The following is a 21,034-nucleotide window of genomic DNA, read 5'->3' as shown; positions in this document are numbered from 1 at the left end:
GACAGAAATGCACTTAAAATCCATAATTGTGGCTCTCGACCCACTCACCATCTGTCTGTTTCTTAATTTTCAAGGTGACAGTCTCTCCTGCCATCTGTAACAAATGGATGGCTTCACTCAGAGGCTTTCCTTTCAAGCTGCTGCTATTGATAGCCAGGATTCGGTCTCCTATGTGGATCGCGCCAGTTCTGAAACACCAAATAGTAATAGGAAAGGTAGAAAAACCCCTGTGTGCCACTGAATATAAATTCCCTGCCATGCTTTATATATTCATAGTAATAAAGGCTTGGCAAGGGTCTCTAGAAGCCACTTCTTGCTCTCTCCTGGGCAATGTTACAAGATAACTGCATCTGTTGTGAATAACTTTTTAGTTTCAAATAAAATTAGAAAAACTGTTTTAATTAGGATGTAAAATGGACCTGCATGCTTTTTAAATTCTAAGAAAGTTGAGTCATTTGGTAACCCTCTTAAAAATCCCAAGGAAATAAACAATGTTGGACAATAAGAGCAGTGATATTCAGTATGGGGCATTCCTTCTTTTTACAGACCTAAAAGGTTGAACACAACCATCACCCCAGCTCACCAGAAGTGAGGCTCAGAGAGATGGGGACCTCCATCAGACCCTGGTGTGTCAGGGCCCCTCTGTTGGTAATTCTAAGGATTGAAAAGGCTGAATTCAAGAATCAATTCATGCTACATTTTAATCCAACTCTGCTACTCTCGGTTGTGTGACCTGGATATCTTGTTTTAACCTCTCTACAATGGGGATAATCATTTCTCAGGGGAACCCTGAGCATTAAATAGGAAGACTATGTAAAGGGCTCAGCCCGCTGCTTGAAATTTATTGATCAACGAACTAATGAACCTTTGACCTTGTCTCTTCTCTTTCCATCCTCACCCAATTCTGAGCTGGCAGATTGGAATTTATAATTTTGATGTTCACCATATCCATCTTTGGAAGCACTTGGTGGGGCAGTAGTAGATTCATAAGCATTCAAACTCAGGGATGATCTAAAAACTCAGATCTCTCCCACTGGGTTACAGGCTGTAGATTGGGAGTCCCAAGCACCAGCCTTCTGTTGTACTGGCTCAGTTTAAGGACAGTGAGTGAGGGGATGAGCCCAGCTCACAGGCTGCCTGCGGCTGAGTGCGCTGACCACAGCTTGCTTCTGGGGTAGCAGGCAGCAGCAACTGGGGTAACAGAGGTGACATGGGGTCACACAGGTTATGAGAGACTGCTTAACGAGTCCACCCGTGTATCTACTCTCAAAGAATGTTTTTTCTTTAGAAACGAAAGATCACTTCATTCTTTCATAAAGGATCTCCAGTTTAGGAAATATCTATGTTGTAAGCCATAGAACACTTGACCAATTACATTAAACTTTTCTTGCTGTCTCCCTAACAGAGATACCTAGGACTGTCTCTCTAACAGAGGAAGCTAGGAAAGGAGAGTATCTAAAGAATACCACATCATAGGTGTCTCTGTTAATATCACAATATGACATCCCAACAGGGTAACCCTTTCTGGACTGCCTCAGTGCCCTCATCTGCCAGATGAAGATCTTGGATGAACTGACTTCCAAGGTACCTTGCAGCTCCAAGATTCTGCAGTGCTACATCTCTATTTTGCAAACCACTATCTGTGTCAGCATGAATGAGGTGCGTGCATTCCTGAGCTAGATTACTGGAGGAGAGGTTTGGAATATGCACCACAACATGTCTCAGAGAGAAATGCAGTTTAACGGGGGCAAGGGGTGGGGGTGCGTCTTCACCAAAAGAACAAATGGACATTCTAAATTATAAGACATTATGAAGATGGGTCACTGCACTTTATTTCCCCAAATCTTTGTAGACAAAACCTGTATCATCCTCTTTGGAAAACACAGTGGCCAAGCCCAGTACCTGTCAGGAAATACAGGCTCAGTAAATGTTTGCTGAATTGGACTGGACAAGCCTTTTAACCTCCCTGAACTTCAGTCTCCTCCTCTCAAAATGGGCACGATATAAATCCACCTCCAGTCCACTGTGGTCAAGTGTATACATTTCCAGAGAGTAACATCAACACTAAGCCCATGACATCTTTTACTGCTTGTAAGATGCCTCTCAGAGTCAAGTCCGACCTCTGCCTGAGAATTCTCAAGCTCTAGGATCGATCCTTTGTGTAGATGTGAAAAAGTTAACAGGTAACCAAGCAGGAGAGGGGAGGATATTTCTACGCAGCTGTGAGGAAGGAAACCCATCTCAGACACAGGTAATCGTAGCAGTTTCTTGAAATTTTACCTTTCGGCTAATCCTCCTTTAGTGAGGCTTGAAATGATTATAGGATCAAACGGCTCTTCAGTTCCTGAAATTGTGATGCCAAGGGGCCCCCCATAGCGCTTAAGCTCCACAGTGTAAATAATTGCTCCAGAACTTTCTTGCTCATCTGCAATAAATGCCAAGGAGTCATAATTGGTTTCTTTGGAAAAAAGCAAAGTAATAAGACACATATATTCATACATAAAATAAGAAACTCAAGACATCATCATTAAAGCATTGTGTCTCAGGAAATAATTATTTGGGGAAGCAGATTCTCTGGGTAAGATATTACATTCTAATACAGGGATGTGGTCGTCCTTAGTGTTAGGCGAGGGCCTCACTGCCTAATGACCTATGTTTTAAATCAGTGAGTGATCCATCCAGCTGGCGCCACAAGCCCTTTAGCCTGCGTCCATGCCCTCGCACAGGGCTTGCCCAGCACTTCCTAAGTGTGCCCTAAATAGCTGTGGGAGGAGAGAGTCATGCAGTGACAGAGACTGGGCCAGACCATTCCTATTTCCAGGCCTTCACAAAATAGCTAACTTACAATACAGAGAAGATTTTACTCAGGGTTGGAGCAAACTTTAACATATATGTGGTTAGGTGGGGCTGAGAGAAGTTGGCTTGGAAATCTACAATCCCTTGCACATTATTCCACTGATTGTATCTTAAAATGTCAATCCTATGGATGAATTTCCAGATATTGAAGAAAAGGTTTGAATGGTTCTCTCTCCTCTGTTCTTTTGAGGAAGAGTCATGTCAATTATGTTTCAGGAGAATATACCAGGCTGCCACACTGTCATGAACTAATTTTCACTATTTAACATTGGTATGAAGGGAATCGTCTGTTAACGCGGTCTGACTAAAGCACTGGCCCGCACGGGACACCTTCGGCATGGTTGGGTTTTTCGACTGTGTCAGGATTACAAATATGCAGTCTCAGACTTCAGAGTGTTGTATTTGCTTATGACATTTCTTGAGCATTTCTTGTTTTATTCCTTAAGCCCAGGAGCTGTGAATGGTTAGGGAGCTGTTTCATTTCTGCACCTAAGGATACAATGAAATGGTCTAGTAGCTATTTTAACAAAACAGTCAGCTTTTACAGTCAGACTATATCATAGCTAAATGTTAACACAGTCACATTTCTGCAACGAGCAGCTGTTCATTTATGACATGAAACCCTGAAATAAGGAGGAAAAGAAAAGCTTGAATTAACAATTCAATTATCTGTGTGTATGGTGAACAATTACAATGGACATAAAATGAAAGGTCTATAGAGTAATATAGGAAGTGATGTGTCCTCTCCTACCAGCATTTACTTCACTTCTGCCATAGATTGGGACTTCTGGAATGTACCTGCCACTTCTCCTTCCTCAATGCTCTACTCCTAATAAGTTCCACATATAGAGAATTAAAGACCGTCTACCATACACTATAATGCTTAAATCAACCTCTTATGATATAAAAATATTCAGTATTACACTCAAATATATATATACATATATTTTTTAAGATTTTATTTATTTATTTGAGAGAGAGAGAGAGCGCGCATGAGAATGGGGAAGGAACACGCCCCACCCCCAACACAGGTCCCATCTCACAACCCTGAGACCATGATGCTAGCTGAAACCCAGAGTCAGATACCCAACCGAGGATGCCACCCCAGCGCCTCTACACTCAAATTTATATTGACAGCTGAGAACCCTCCACATTGAGCTTCGATACCTCTGTTTGATGGTTCACAAACTTCTTACAGGTTTCTTTTTTCTTTTTTTAATTTAATTTAATTTAATTTAATTTTATTTTATTATGTTACAGGTTTCTAATTAAGTGGTGGCCAACAAGGTGATGATAATCTACTAAGGAGCTGCTGTGAGAGGCTCAGGGATATGAGGATACAGTGCAGTATGGAGGTCAAAAGTCCAAATTTTTCTACCCCATATCATCATCCTTCAGAGCTGGCTTTGATATAAATGGATAGGGTACTATTGGACAGATTACATGCACCTGTACCACCTACTATAGTCTGGATAAAATTCTAGGCGAGTCATTTGATTAGTAGACCTTGGCATAAATATTAGTTGCCACTGGGCACTCTGCTGGCCGTTCAGGGTGGCTGTTTATGCCAGTGGAAAACCTTGGCCCTTCACTGTTCTCCCTTATAGGGCAAGCAGGAACACTACCTTGTCAATGGACACCAAGCATTCTGGGTTTGGCCATCAGCTCTTTATGGGAGTTGTGGGAAATAAAAGCTGTCCAGTACCTGGAACCCAACTGCCCAGAACCCAGGAGCCTGTGGGAAGTTTCAGTTGAAACATCAGTCATAAACACTGGTCTACTGGGAGAAGGTGGAGAAACTGGTTCTCGTGTGCTCATTCTTTAGGCAACCCAGAGTGAATGCCCGGGGTTATTTTTTGACCATTTTGCAACTTGCATCACAAAGAGGACAAATTAACACCAGACAAGGAGTGAATGGGTTTAAGATCACTTTAGGTGGGGACATTTTAAGTCAGGCAGCTGAGGCCTCACAATAACAAGAAGGCAATTCTTAAGGCACTCAGTGAGTTTAAGTAGTGATGGGGATGCAAATAAATAAAAATTTAAAAATGGCAGTACTTGAATGAGGATGGACACGTTCCTATTACAGCGTTGTTACGGAAACAGGAAGAAATGATGCTGTATTTAAATTATGACAGAAATAGAAGCTGATTTCTGATTTCTTCAACAAACAAATTCTCAGAAACAAAAACTAGAAAGGGAAAATTTAAGAGACATTACAACCCAAAGCAATGGAGTAGATCTTTTTGGACCCAAATTAAAATCAGCTTTATAAAATCTATCATCTATCTATCTACATATCTACCTATCATCATCTCTATCCATCTGCCTACCCAACTATATATGTGTATGAAAATCAGGGAAATGGCACATTGACTGATATTGGATGATATTAAGAATTATTGATAACATTTTGAACTGTGATGATATGGAGCTACGTATTTTGGAAATCCTTTAAAAGAGTATCATTTAGGGCTACATTAATAACATTTACAAGATGGAATGATATGTCTAGAATTTCTTCAATATAATTCAGTGTGTGGGTCGGGGGAGACAATTAGGTTGGGAACAGAGCTGAAGCAAGATTGATCCTAAGTTAATAATTGTTGATGCCGGGGCGCCTGGGTCGCTCAGTCGTTAAGCGTCTGCCTTCGACTCAGGTCATGATCCCAGGGTCCTGGGATTGAGCCCCGCATCGGGCTCCCTGCTCGGCAGGAAGCCTGCTTCTCCCTCTCCCACTCCCCCTGCTGGTGTTCCCTCTCTCGCTGTGTCTCTCTCTGTCAAATAAATAAATAAAATCTTAAAAAAAAAATTGTTGATGCTAGGTGATGTATGATGGTTCATTACATCATTTTTCTCTATTTTAAAAATATATTTGAAGTTTTCCTAATGCAATTTTTTTAAAGAGAAAATATTGGGGCGCCTGGCTGGTTCGGCTGGGGGAGCATGCGACTCTTGATCTTGGGGTCCTGAGTTCAAGCCCTACCGTGGGTGTAGAGATTACTTAAACAAATAAATAAATAAACTTTAAAAACAAGGAAAGAAAAGACATTAATTCCCTTAGAGAACCCTAGTGGATACCTTGGGTAAACAGATTATTTAATTAGCTTGGCTTCCTTACTTTCATAGATGATGATGGTGGCTGCATATACACGGTCTCATCCAGACCCTTCTGGCCCATCTGCCCACCAGGCAAAGTTCCCAGAGCTTCCCACTGCCACTTGCTCCAGAGGAGGCCCCCACCTCAGCTCTGCCCTGTTTTTCATAGCAACAGTTTCTTCTTCAATTGTTTTCCTGGGTGGGCTCCAGCCTTTGCCCCTCCCCCACATCTATTTTCACCAGTGCTGACAATATACAATTCTTTCTCTTTTCTTCCTAGAATGTTTTTAAAGCATAAATCTGTATATGTTACTCTCTTACTTGAAGTTTTTCAGTAGTTCCCAATTCTTTAAGAATAAAATACCACCTCTTTGCATGAGCTGAGTGGAGCCTCTGTGTCTCCAAGAGGGCCACACCATCCTCTCCCCCGTAGTCCAATCTCCGACCTTCTCTCCTCACTGAACCACTGCAGTTCATTAAAAAAGCACTTTTCCAACATGGTTAACCTTACATGCATTACTCCTTATGCACAAATACCTTTTTCCTGTGTATTCTTCCAGTGTTCTCAACTTCTCTTAATTCTTGTTCCCCTCGCCAAGGAGAAAAATGAAATGAAATTTAAATTCTCCCCAACAAGAGAAATTAAATATGAAGGAACAGATCCAGTCAGGTAGGGTTGAGCTCCGAAGGGCCACATTGTCACGTAATGTCTAGCATTCTTGCTCCCTGAGAACCAATCTTTGTCCCCATCAAGAATGCCTATTCTAGTATATACTTTTCCCTCTATGTTTGAATGATTTCTCCACTTGTCTCCTCCATTAGAACATGGAGGAAATGTCTTGAATGTCTTGAAAACAGACATTGTTATCTTCATGTCTCCAGAACAATGTCTGGCACCAAAGAGACTTTGGTCAATGCCCGGACAAATAAGCAAGAGGATGAATGGATGTTGTCAGCCTGAGTCACAGTTCCAAGGGAAGAGGTCTCTAAGAGAGCTTTGTGAGTCAGCCTCCTTGCTCCTCTGAGGTCTAGTTTCCTTCTGCAAGGTGATGCACACCCAAAATGGCTCACTCAAAGAGTGACACCAAGACCTGGGCTGCCACCGTGGGAACCAGCAAAGCTAGAGCACCCTCCCTCCACAGTGCCAAGACTGTTTGAGTCAGCTTCAGGCTGCACTTCCAACTCCATCTGCCTTCTCAGGCATTAGCCCAACTGGCAGTGGGAAGGCCCTAAAGCATAGGCGGGTGATAACTGCCATGTATGCTCAGACCATTTTGGAGGAGGAAGCACTCCAAGCCCCTCTCCCCTTGAGGCTGCTCCAGCTTAGAAAGGTGCAACTGGAGTGTTAAACCAGAACAAAAACTTTCTGAGAAGGAAAAATGTAGGATCACCGCTAAGTTTCGAAGTGAGCCCAAACAGATGTTAATGATATTATAAGAAGTTTTTATATCACAACAGAAGGTTTACAACTATTAGTGAAAGACATGAAAAGGGGCCAGGCTGCTTGTTTGCTCTGCTCAGCTCTAGTTAAGAAAATTAATGAGACCACAGAACAGACGCAAAATTGCAGCATTACTTATCTACAATGTTATTTTCGGGCTTCTTGAGTGCTGCCTGTTTAACAAAATGAACACTATCTGGCTTGAATCCATAATGGCAGCTGCTTGTGTGGACCAAATAGGAGGCTTGGATTTGGGAGAGAGCCTCTGGAATGCATACATGTGCAGGTCAATCAAAGTTCACTTCAACTAAAAGTGATGGAATTCATTTTACACAGTATGGCTACATTTCTTGGAGGACAGGCCTGAGAAAATGAACTATTTAGAAGAACACCCTTACAGCTTCCTACTGTTGTGTGGTCACTTTATCTGGCCGTGTCACAACAGTCTACCAACAGAGTTGCAAGGAGTTGCAGAGTGTCTAAGAGTAGAATTTGAATTTCTTTTCTTTTTTTTTTTTTTTTTAGAATTTGAATTTCTTTATGTTAGCAATCATTTATTAGTCTCCAAGTTAGGCTGCTTTGTGACAGTGCTTCTCAAACTATAGTCTTAGGGCCAGGAACTTTGGCATTATCTAAGTAGCTGTTGGAAATACACATTCTCAGCTTCACCTCAGACCTGTAGGAATCCCAAACTCTGGGGGAGGGGCCCAGTTACCTGTGTTTTAACAACCTTCTGGGTGATTCTGACTACAGATTGAAAACCATTACTTTGAGATCAAGCATGAAAAAACAAAGGGAAGATAACCTTTTTTTTTTTTTTAATCTATCGTGGGTTCTTTTTTGTAGCCAGCTTTTTGCCAAAACCATCCCTACTACTGCTCCTAGCCCAGCTAGGATCATTCTTGCTTGCTTGCAATGGGACCTTTCTGCTACTTCAACCTAGATTGGGGGGGGTGTGGGGGGAAGCTGGGGTAAATTATTTAGCTGGCTTAGCAATGATGAACTGAAAAAAAATATGAAAACTCAAATCTTTGAAGGGCAAACTGAACTGGTACTAAGGCTATATGTGCATAAGACTCTATTTGGAAATGTGTAACGATAATTTGCTTTGAGTGACACAAACGGCAGCCTGGAAATGTTTCCCTACACAAATTAGAGCCAATGAAGGTAAAATGCTGAATTTAGAGTCTCTAAAACATGCTGTATATTAGAAGCGAGGTGCTCTAAATCAAGAGAGAAATCATTAGCAGCTATGTATTTGATGGGCACCAAGGCAGTCATACAAAGCAGACAGATCCTTAGGAATTATTTGGGACAGGTTTGAAAGCCTCCAAGTACTTCTTCCTACAACTCCCCAGATACTCAACTGTTTTGCCTCAGGGCTGCTTCTCAGCCATCCAATCTCCCCCTCTTCATTTACATTGGATCTAGATGCAACCAAAGAAAAACAATAGATTTTATATCAAGAGGGTTATTTGCATCTTTGGGTACCTAAGGATTGGGTAACAACCCTTGTTTTGGAGCCTCAGACCCAGGCAAGAACCATTTGGCTCTACTTGACTTACCTTCCTGTGGTAAGGAAAGATGAAAAATACAAAAGCTCCTGAAGGCAGAATGGTCACTGAATATTGGGGGGTGTGGGGGGGGGCAAATCTCTATAATTCCAAGTGTTCCAAAAGATTTGGACACTGTAAAATAAAGCTAAAATTAATTTTAAAAGCATCCTAATAATGGCAGTTAGCATTTAGGATTCATTGGGCCTTACTAGGTGCCAAACATCATTGCTGAGTGCTTAAATATATGACCTCCTTTGATTCGTAAAACAGCCATGTGAAGTAGGCATTAAGTGGACATTAATGGATGAGAATTTCATTTTCCCATTTCCCAGCTTGTCGGTTGTGAAGCTAGCCTTGTGTTCTTAGTCATTTCATTCTACTGCTCCCTGAGCCTGGGCTAGAAACAGAGTTGATTCAGACTTTTGAATGCCTCATTCTTCAGTACCGATTGCAACCGGTCATCACTGACCAAATACTTTGGCCTCACTCCCCTGCTTTACATCTTTTAATGGCTCCCATTGGCTTTGGGAGTAAAGTTCAAATTTCTTAACATGGTTTAGGACCGTAAGGATCTGACTTCAGTATATCTTTCTATGCACTTACTACCGAGTCCTTATACATAATTTTTGCTTCAGCTACATCTGCTACTTCGATGTGCCATGCTTTCTGATCTGCTTTGGCCCATTCACTTCTGGTTAATTCTAACACGTCCCAAACGCTTTCAAGACCAAGGTTGTTAGAAGCATTTCCTTAGCTCCCCAGGCTCAAATGGATGCCTCCACATTCTCTTAGCATTTTGTGCTTACACCTAGAACATTCATCATATTATTACTTATTTTCTTCTGTATCTCATATAAGGTGGTGACTGACTTGGGGGCAGGGATTGTATCTTCTTTAATCTAAGACCTGGCTGACCCTAACACTTCATAGACACCAAAGAAATACTGATGGCATGACTGAATGAAAAACAAAGACTTTAACAACTTCTGAGAGTAGTTCTACCATCTCTTTGGGTGAGGGACAAGGCAGAACAAGGCAGTTAGTATAGCTGGAAGGTGTGCTCACATTTTGAAGCAGCATCTATTAACCCAACTGCAGTATTGCTAGCTTAGGAAACCAAGTTATATTGAGTATGCTTATAAACTTTCTGTAACTGATGAGAGAAGCAACATGGAGAGGGGCAGATAGTTAAGGAAAGAACTGGAAGACTCCGGGAGTATAGAAAGTCTGATATGAGTATGAACAACATTTTAGGGGGTGAAGACTATATACTGAATATTGCCCTTTTAAAATACTGAGACAAAGGATGGTAATAATTCAAATCACCAGTTTAATTTCAGATTAAGCACAGTATCAAACTTCCGAAATCAGTGACTGTGGTAATGATTCGTGGTTATTTCCCATTCATTTAAGTCTTGATGAAGGATAAGAACAAAGGCGGGGAAAGGCATTTTAGGATGTAATAGTAATAAAAATAGTCCCCAGGTATTGAATACCACATGTAAACATTTCTATTAATAAGTTACAACTGCTCCCTAAGGTGGGTATTACTATGTGCACATTACTGAAAATGGAGCAGAATCTCAGACTGGTTAAGTAACTTGCCCAAACTCACATAGCTCAAACGTGGTAGAGCTGGACTTTAAACTCAGGTCTGATTTTAAAGCATGTGCTCTTTATGACCACAGAGTCTGCCTTGAACACATTCATTTTGAATTATTTCCACCTCCCCTCCTTGCTCTGCTCTGAATAAAAGAGAATTCAGTTACTCAAATTATACTTATATTCTCATATTGGAAGAGGATACAGAAACACTCAGATTCTTCCAAATCAATGATCAGATGGTAATTTTCAAATTGTGGTCTGTTATAAAAACATATCTGAAAGAGTATATTATTTTCATATACCAATTTCAGGAAATCTGGTTTGGGTAAATATGTATCTCACACCTATATTTACAGTCTTATTTTGGGTAGGTGCATGGTTTTCAATGGAAGGATTTAGGATTTTAAAAATAGGACCTCCTAAAAATTAAAAAAAAACCCAAAACTTAATAAGCAAGGGAATTACCATAGTATTAGGCATAGGGATTGTAGAGGGAAAGGTCTACAGAGGAAAAAATAAGCTGAAGGGAAGAAGCAATTGAAAGTAAGATCTGGCTGTCCAAGTGTTCAGTTGTTTCTGAAACTCCTCCAGCCTGACATATCTGCACACCCTGGCTTTGGAACTGGGAAAATAGCCAACTGTGGGCACTATACATATTCATCTCTGGCTTGGCTTTTTCACTCTGCATGGAAGGTAGCTGAGATCTGCTTAGTTTGGCAAATCATGAAAAATGGGTTTCTCCACAGAGCTTTGCTTCTTCACTAGGACAGAACCCAGACTGATGCTTGAGGCTTTATCCTTTTTTGAAATAAATCCCTAAAAGAAAGTGCAACTGAAGCATGTTTGTAAGGAGAAGAATGCAATGTTGGTACAGAAAATCAGTTGCTTGAGAAATAACAAGTGGAACTTTTTAAGCGTTGGTTATAAAATATATTTGGATACAATCATCTTTACCAGCTGTACCGATGGATGCAACTACCAACTTGTTTTGACTTTGTACAGGAATCAAAAACACATGGCCTGACATGACCATAAACTCTAGATCTAGATGGCTTAATTATAGAAGATTCCAGAACACTGACAATAACTCATCATTGGTTGGAATTAAATTATATACAGTAGAAACTCTCTTAACCAATCTCTCTTTAGCCATTACTGGATTAATTGTGGTTCTCTTTCTTCTTTATAAAATATATCTACTAATGCCATTGAATGCCCTAGAGTAATAGCTCTTTCTAGTACCTCTGTGCATCTCTGTGCCTGCTAACAATTGAGTTGTAAGCTTAAAAATTTAGAGTCAATTTTGTTTATTCCCGAGCCTGTTTATGTCAGTTTTACTAGTTTTTGTAACTATGTAATTTAATGGATCTTACATAACCTACGAAACACGAGTATAGTGGTTCTATGAAAACAGAATCAAATGCTTTGGAAAAATTCAGCAAGGGGAGTCATTAGGCAAAAATCTACTAATTCTGTAGAGAAAAAACTTGAAAACATTGGGCAAATAAAAATCTAACTGGAGTAAACATTCAGATTACTTTAAATTCTTTAAATGCTCACTGTATTAAAACAAAACAAAACAAAACAAAATCAAAACTGGAAAACACAAACTGTATATTACATATAAGGCTTAGGCCAACAAGTAAAAAGACTTATAACTATGATCAGCAGAATGATATTCATAGCAAAGAAGTTGGCTTCAGCCGGGCTGCTCAGATTGTGTTTCTTGGACCACAGTAGTGGTATTATCAGGAAGTTTGTTAGAAATGCAGAATCTCAGGCTTCATCTGGGAGTAATGACCAGAACTGTGTTTTAACAAGCTCTTCAGGTGATTCTGAGGCCTAAGAAAGTTTGAGAAGCACTGCCCCACTGTATTCATCCATTACTGGAAACCCTACAAATGGATACAGCCCTTTTAGAAAGCAACATGGTACAAGACTCGTCAGGAATCCTGAGAAGTTCCTTTTTATTCTTACTCAGCAATTTTACTTCTAAAAATGTTTCCTAAGGAAATAATTCAGAAGAAGAAGAAAAGTTGAGTAAAGATATCCATACATAAAGATGTCCGTGATTGTACTATCTATGATAGTGAAACAATTGGAAGCAATCTAAGTAAGAAGAGAAAAATGATAAATAAATTACAGGCAGTAAATAAAAAAATGATAGGTATTAAGTGTTTGAAAAGTGGTAATGTGCTTAAGAAGTTATAACATGCACTATGGCTATAATCATGTAATATAAATATCAACTAGAGAACAACTGGTTCTGGGGCACCTGGGTGGCTCAATCAGTTAAGCGTCTGCCTTCGGCTCAGGTCATGATCTCAGGGTCCTGGAATCGAGTCCCTCATCGGGCTCCTTGCTCAGCGGGGAGTCTGCTTCTCCCTCTCTCCCTCTCTGCTCCTCCCCGCTGCTCGTTCTCTCTCTCTCTCTCTCAAATAAACAAATAAAATCTTCAAAAAAAAAATAACTGGTTCCATTGTATTAGGGTAGTATTGGGTGACGATTTAGTTTTCATTTTTGAACATAACTTTGATACTACCATAATGATGTTTTATAATAAAAATATCTTAATTATATCATACCATTATTTAAAATTCATACTACACTCTCAACGCACAATTTAAAGACCCTTTTAACTATGTAGAACACTGTTGCAATGTCACTAGCCAGCTGTTGTATGTAAAACATCAAGATCTAGTATCTTCTGTGACAGATGCGCAGTTAGAGAAATCAGTCTTAACTAAGGAAGCTATCAATACCTGAGTTATCTTCATCTTTGCGGATTTTGAGCTTCACCAGGTCTTCACACTGCTGGAGGATCTGAACTGCATCTTCCATTGAACAGTTGTCCAGCCGGATATTATCTATTGCAAGTAATTTATCCCCGAGTTCCAGGGTGCCAGTCCTGTTAGTAAATGCAGAGCAACACATGATTAATGAGCACTTACCCGGGTCATTTAAGAGGCATTAAGAATAATGTAGCATTATGGCAGCCTTTAGAGGAAGAGAGGTTCTTCAACTCTTTTTAAATTGCATTTTATTAACAAATCCTTTTTTTCCAGTCTTAGTTTGGATGGCTGCCATGACATTACATTTCAGAGTATTAAAAACTTTTCTTTTTTTTTTTTTAACTGGTTTCTTGAATTAGTCTAGTACCACTGTATAAACTTCACTCAGGAATTCTAAGTTTCCTAGGAAGGGAGGTACTGGTGCAGGGTTTACGGACACGTAAGCGTGTCCTCATGCTTCTCCACATCGTTGCACTACCTTTCACCCTTGGCAGTCCAGGTACTAGGAAAGGGTTGGGAGAGAGAGGGAAGTCATGGTGGGCTGGACTTAATGGAGGTCTGACTCTTGGTGTCCCTGCCATTTCCACCTGCCCCGGGAAACCCATGGCCATTGAGAGTCTAACACTGGCACTGGACCTTGGCAGGTCTGTTGAAAATTCTTAAGGTCCATCATGAAATGAGAAAAATAGTGGGAATATGTATGTGTTTGTAGGCACATGTATGTATACGCATACATATTTGTAAGGAAGGTTATGTTTTGGTAAGAACTATCCTTTATGCATTATGTCTGTGACAGAGACCGGTAATTGCTTTCAGCTTTTAGCCTCCTCTCTCTTCTTCTGGGTCATTCCCTGAAGATGCACACCCCAGACTCTCTTAGCACCACTCCCACTTCCCTTCTGTGGCTAGAAAATTGCAATAACTGGAGCAAAGTGGTGAGGATGGCAGAGTTGTCTCCCCAGCCCCGCACTGCCTGCCCACCTCCCAACTGTTACATGAGACACACACTGCAGACTTGTTTGTCCCAGTCTATTCATGAGTCTCCCTGTCATCGGATCTGAGCCTATAGCTATATACCTAAACTCATACAATGTCCTTTCTACTTACTGAGCATTAAAATACGACTTTAATGAAATGACTATCATAATAGATAGGATATTAAAGAAGTCCTTAATTGGACAAGAGAAAGTTAACAGTCTTATTTCAGTATTCCCAAAGATTTAAAAATATTTTTGATCTAGGGGCACCTGGATTGTGCAGTCGGTTAAGTGTCTGACTCTTGGTTTAGGCTCAGGTCATGATCTCCGAGTCGTAAGATCCAGCTCTGCGTTGGGCTCTGCTCCAGTCTGCTGGAGATTCTTTCTCCCTCTCCCCCTGCCCCTCCCACTCATGCTCTCTCTCTCTAATAAATGAATAAATCTTTAAAATAAATATTTTTGATCTGTGAAATCAAAAGTTTGAGACTCTCTGATTTTGACGGTATATGGATCAAATAGAAGACAAACATTGTTCAAGGCTCAAGGATCTGGCTTGGCTAGGGAGGACATTCTGGCATCTAGCAAAGCTTTTCCACAAGCTATAATCTCCACGTGGGGTGTTTCTCATAATTTCTCTTTTTAGCTGGAAAATGAAGGATGGAAGATGATCAGGACTCAGGAAGGACCCTAAGAGATATTTTCAGGTGATTGTTGTCTGCAGTGGGTACAGAAATAAATTTATATAAGGTGTGAGAGCTACGAAGTCACTGCATGAGGAATGTTAAATAGGATCGTTTAATAGTGGCTGTCTGGAAAATACTAAGAATACCATGATCCATTAGCAAGGTCTACCTTGGGTGTGGAAAGGGTCATTTCCACTTTATTTTTTAAATTTTTTATTAGACAGAGAGAGAGAGAGAGAGAGAGCGAGCACAAGCAGGGGGAGCAGCAGGGAGAGGGAGAGGGAAAAGCAGGCTCCCTGTTCAGCAGGGAGTCCGATGTGAGGCTCCATCCCAGGGCCCTGGGATCATGACCTGAGCCGAAGGCAGACGCTTAACCGTCTGAGCCACCCAGGTGCCCCTCATTTCTGCTTTAATTAAGGAATGCCTTACACCTGGCTGGCTCAGTCGGTAGAGCATGCAACTCTTGATCTTGGGGTCATGAGTTCGGGCTCCATGTTGGGGGTAGAGTTACTTAAAGAAAAAGAAATGCCTGGAATGAACCAGAACATTCATTTTCCTTACCTGTGTGCCACACTTCCTTTCTTGATATCTGATATGACAAGGGGATCTCCTGGTTTTCTGCTAGATGGTGCTGTAATAGTGAAGTTAGAATAGTCACACCTTTATGTCCATAATTCACCCACACCATACATTTCCTGTTTTATAGTAATGGTTAATGCAAGTACAGTTTGTATGCAAAGCAAAGATGTTCAGCAAACGAATTAGAAAATGTGCACATTACATCTTCTTGATATAAAAATGTTTGTGTTGAAGTATTTATAAACTTAAGAACTAAAGCCAAGTCATTTTAAATTTGCAATTGGAGAAAGCAATTGCAGAGCTGCGCATCAGGTTTAAATCTATTTCAACTTGTGATTCCCAAGAGAATGGTGGAGGGTGAATACCCCAATAGGAGACTATCAGAAGCAACTGGGGGCTCCCCTTAGGAGTATTCATATGTGCTCCCTTCTCCCACTTCTTCCTTCACTTCTTTTTGGTGAGGAGACACCACTTTTTATGGGACCGTGCCATATTACTCAAGCATACAGGGTTGGAAAGTGCACGAGATGCACTGATTTAAAGTTCTTTTTTTTTTTTCCATAAGGAAATCTTTTGCTAGATAGACTGTAAATCTTAAAATTTTGCTTACACATTTATACCTAGAACGCTCTGAAGTGTTCCGGAATGTGAATATTTTATTTTATTGACAGTAGTAAATATTTGACTTAATTATATTTTTATACATATTCGCATTCTAAATATGCACATATAACTTTTATTGAGTTTACAGATTATTCTATTATCCTGCACAGTGGTCAGTTTTTGGCTTTATAACTTCTCTCAGGGATATTTCCATTTGATGAGAATGAAAAGCAATTAGTTCTGAGTCTACTGTAGAATTGATCCTGAAAATGAGCTATAGTTCACGTAAGTACAAAAATATTATCTTGATCTAGAAAGTTTACATTTAATTTAGGTGTTTGATAATTAAAATAACCCATACTGACATTTATAAAAAAAAAACAACTTGCCTCCGAGAGGAGATGTTTTGCCAGTTTGAAATCTGTAGTGATTTCCTTTTAAGGATCATTAAGAGGCCCCTAAAGTAACACTTTATTATAAACAGGCTGATCACCCCATAATAATCATAGAGCCATATCATATCCCATAATCCCACCTGAATCCCAGGAAAATGTTTATGCATAAGAACAGATGGTTTAATATCTCAACACAACATTGAAAGAAAAAGCAAATACATATACCAATACCTTACCCACTGTCTAAACTAGCCCATAGTAAATATTAATGGGACTTCATTCAATCATTATTCTTAGCTTCTAGCAAAGTATGCAAAACATTCTATTCACTACAATTAATTCATAATTTAAACCTCCACTCAATGATTTGATTTAATTCCTCCAGAGAAATATAAATATTTAGCATTTTTATACATGTCATATTTTACAACTGCAAATTGTTTTGGGCATAGGGCTCAAAGACAAAAACTTTGTTATTGCCAAAAAATACAACTTTTTTAGCATCTGCCAATGATTTTTACTCTATTTTGCCAAGCTGTAGTAACCATCACAGAGCATTCAATGTTTCCCCTGGTTTTTAATAAAATCCACGTTCCACTGAAATGGTCTGAAATGAAACAATAGTAGAGGCAACAAAATACATCAAACGCATCCCTGTCATCTTTGCAACAGAGGAAAATAGCACTGGGGCCTCTTGGAAACACCCACACGGCTTTGCAGAGAGGTTTGAAAGTTATTAAGGCATATGGACACATATGGTGGCCATTCTCACGTTTACGAAATTCTTCTCTTTCTCCTTTAACCAAGACCATAACTGAGGCTTGAAAAGCTCATCAGGGTAGATGCCCACTGGAGTGATGAAGTTGAACCCGGAAGTGGGTCCAAATCTGTACGAGGTCCTGGCACTGTGCCTACCGAGCCTACCAGGCGTGTTAAATGTGGCTCTGGGGGCTCAGACATCGTTTGCATACCCCAGTACCTATGTTTTTATTCTCCACAACCTGAGAAGAAGTCACAAACCAAGCATGCTTTGCTTGACTTGTAGTGCTTCAAAAAATTAGAATAGTTGCCAGCATTTAAAAATTAGTAGATTTCATGCACATGTGTAGCGTCTTTTAAAAAAATTGGAGAGGCAGCATGGTAGAATGATTAGGAGCTGGGACCTGGAAGCCAGAATGCTTGGGTCCAGAATCCTGGCTCTGCCACTTATCAGCCATGTGCGTTTGAGTGCATAGTCTTTAGGCACCTGAGTTTTCTAATCTGCAAAAGGGGGTGAAGAGCAATAATAGTGCTTACCTCAGAGTTTTTGTGGCAAGGATTGAGTTTTTACATTAAAGCCATCCGATCGGACCAGTGCACATGCAATGCACCATGTGAATGTTTACTTTTATGATTATCTAGCAACACTGGACACTTTCCAACTCCCCCCTTTGGATGGAGCCTTCAATTTCCCATTTGCCACTGTCTTCCCTGGATGGATCTCATTTACTGACTTGCCTCACCCCTGAGGGCTTCTGAATTTGTGACCCTTTGAATGAGAATACACTAGCACTTAATGCTTCGAATTTGATCGAAGTTCTCCACAGAATCATTTGTTTAATACATATTTATTGACACTAACTATAAGCTAGGCAGCTCTGCTCTAAGCACCAGCCATGAAACCCCATAGAAGTTGCATAAAACGGGGGGGGGGGGACAGGGATGGTTAAATCTCATGAAGTTATTAGCCATGAAACTCTCTCTTTTGCAAAGTGAGTCCAGCTGGGAAGGCCATACAAACCATCATATGGTGGGGAGGTTATCCTACAAGTGTCAGGAGTGTAGCCTAGCAAAGAAGAGTAGCACATGGTTATTGAGTTCTGAAAGAGACAAAATAGTTTCACAACTGCTTGAAATCTCAATGTAAACTGGTCAAATGTATAGACCTGAAAGGCTGACAAAGGACAAAGAACAATGACACAAATGCCGTGTTGTATGATATACATTAAATTTAAAATACTGCCTTTTCCTTAGTCATAGTTCATAAAATAATTTTAATTCAAATTCTTCTATTAGTTGTTTTTGTTTTATTAGAGCTACATTTTTGAGTCATCTACAAGTTTTTCAAAACTCATCACTTTCCCATCTTTTACAGCTATTTTGCAATCGAACAAGATGATGTCACTAGAAATTTTATCCTAAATCACAAGTACCCATTTGTATAACATCACAATGATTGATTTTTTTTCATGCCTCTCATAGATGTACAGTCTCGATCCTCACAAGAAAACTCCCTACCATGTTATTTTTTAAAATTTACTTTTTTACCCCTTTATTTTTATCAAAATTATACATGCATACAATTTGAAGAGTCAGAAATCTGCTCCAAGAGCAGCCCTTCATTTCTTACTTCCCCAGATGCTGTTGCTATATTGCTAAATAACATACAACTGTTACTATTTAATTATTTTCCAGTGCTAATTATTTACCTTCTGTTATGAAAGATGCTATACCAGCACCATATTCACACATGTTTCTTGTCCTGTGGGCTCCCCACATTCTTCCAACACAGTTTTGTCTGAACTTTTTATAAGATCAGTATTTGTTATTTTCCTCAGTATGACTACGTAAACAGTATTCACAGACAAGTCATGTAGCATACTGTGACCACTTGGCTTTTCTTAGGATATATTTTCCCTGTAGTTGTTTATTGTCTTGGTGTCTTTGTTTAGTTTTCTTGTATTAATCATGAATTCAACTCCTCAGATCCCAGGTTACATAAATGTTCTCTTGGTATGACAAATCATATCAGGGTTTCTCGCAGAGGTTTACAACCTGTCCGCACTGTTTGCTTTCTAGGGTTGCTGCATAGATCTTAGGAACTTCCTTCCCACAGACCCTGAAAGATGTTCTCTTGACTTGTGTTACACTAATTAAACAAGGAGGCCATTAGACTGAGGTGGCTCTAAAGCTGTGATGGTCTATAGAAGCGACCCAAAATCTAAGCCTGTCAATGCCAAAAAATTACAAAATCAAAAATGCTAAGGAAAACCAATCACAAACAGCCAACTAGGCTTTAAGCTACAGCCAACCAATAATTTCCTTTCTCTGTGTCTGTACTTTCTCTGTCTTCCCCCAGGCTCCTGTGGGTAGAGCACTCCTAACTCCTTCCAGTTTGGTGCTGCCTGATTTGAATCTATTTTTCCTTAAATAAACTCTTAAATTTTTAATATGCTTCCGTTTATCTCTTAACCCTGCTCTCTTGCATCCTTGGAGCCCTCCCACTGCTCTGTCCTCTTTCATCCTGTAAGGGTTATTATTTGGATAGTGTGTCCTTTGGACTCAGCCCGTACACTTCTTATCTAAAAACTTGTTTTTTTCTAATTTCTGGAATTTCCCCTCACCTTTATTTTAATTTCTGCCATGTTCGTAAGTTCCAAGAGCTCTTTGTCCCCCTTGGTATGTTGTTTTAGACTAGTATTCGTTTCCTGCCTCCCATCCACACAGTATCTTAGGTTGTTCCTGACCTTAATGAAACCTTGCTCCTTTTTACAGTTTTTTTCTTCCTGAATGTGCTGCTTCTGTTTCTCTTCTTTGTTTTTGGTGATAGACTTGCGTATCAGATTCTTCCCTCGGGTGTCTGCTTTTTCTCAGCTGTCTGTTCACATGAAAGATGCAGCCCTACAAAGCTGTTAGAAAGCTTGGTGCACCTGAGAGGGGTCTGCGGACTCGGTCTTCCCTGGGTAGTTCAGGCCAGGCTGTTTCTTTGGGTCAGATGGCCCTGATTCTTCCTCCCACTTGGAGGGTAGTAAGCCCGGCGACCTGGCTTCTCTGGGCTTACGGAGGGGAAGGCGACTAGCAGTCTCGACGCTGAGTATGTACACTTTGCACTCAGCTGTTTTCGGAGAGCAGCACAGTTTACCCTCAGCTGTGCTCTCCCAGGCCGGAGGCCCTCCATTTCATGCTTTCCAGAGACTGAAACTCACTTCCGCCGGGGAGGGGAGAGCTGTGCTGGCTGGGGGAAGGCATCTAAGGGACTAATTCATTCTTCACAGACTTTCAACCATTCCTTGTGTCCCAGCTCTCCCATCACTCTCACTGCCCGGAGTTCCTCATTCCACCAGTTTCTGATCCTGTTGGGGGTTTAGGACGCAAATTGGGTTCCATGTCAGCTTTCCCTTCTGCTTCTTTATTTTTTAATTTTATTTTATTATGTTATGTTAGTCACCATACATTACATCATTAGTTTTTGCTGTAGTGTTCCATGATTCATTGTTTGCGTATAACACCCAGTGCTCCATTTGATACGTGCCCTCTTTAATACCCATCGCCAGGCTAACCCATCCCCCCACCCCCTCCCCGCTAGAACCCTCAGTTTGTTTCTCAGAGTCCATAGTCTCTCATGGTTCATCTCCCCCTCCGATTTCCCCCCTTCATTTTACCCTTCCTGCTATCTTTTTTTTTTTTTT

At 40.4% G+C, this 21,034-nt stretch overlaps 1 protein-coding gene across 14 annotated transcripts in view; it reads right to left on the bottom strand.

Moving 5' to 3' along the window:
* The window catches only part of GRIP1 (glutamate receptor interacting protein 1), a 661,959-nt gene that overhangs the window by 37,592 nt on the left and 603,333 nt on the right, over positions 1–21,034 (bottom strand). For all 14 annotated transcript variants that reach the window (XM_073900694.1, XM_073900697.1, XM_073900696.1 and 11 more), the window contains 4 exons: positions 15,571–15,640; positions 13,320–13,465; positions 2,281–2,425; positions 49–188 (listed from right to left, as the gene is read on the bottom strand). In XM_073900694.1, the coding sequence (XP_073756795.1) occupies positions 49–188; positions 2,281–2,425; positions 13,320–13,465; positions 15,571–15,640 (501 nt within the window). The remainder of the gene's footprint in view (positions 1–48; positions 189–2,280; positions 2,426–13,319; positions 13,466–15,570; positions 15,641–21,034) is intronic.

Source organism: Callorhinus ursinus, unplaced genomic scaffold (assembly GCF_003265705.2).
Source record: "Callorhinus ursinus isolate GAN/ISIS: 27379988/994484 unplaced genomic scaffold, GSC_fseal_2.0 scaffold14, whole genome shotgun sequence".
In the NCBI taxonomy this organism is placed as follows: Eukaryota; Metazoa; Chordata; class Mammalia; order Carnivora; family Otariidae; genus Callorhinus; species Callorhinus ursinus.
The sequence above is the reverse complement of the archived record's forward strand: the minus strand, read 5'-3'. Positions and strand labels throughout refer to the sequence as shown.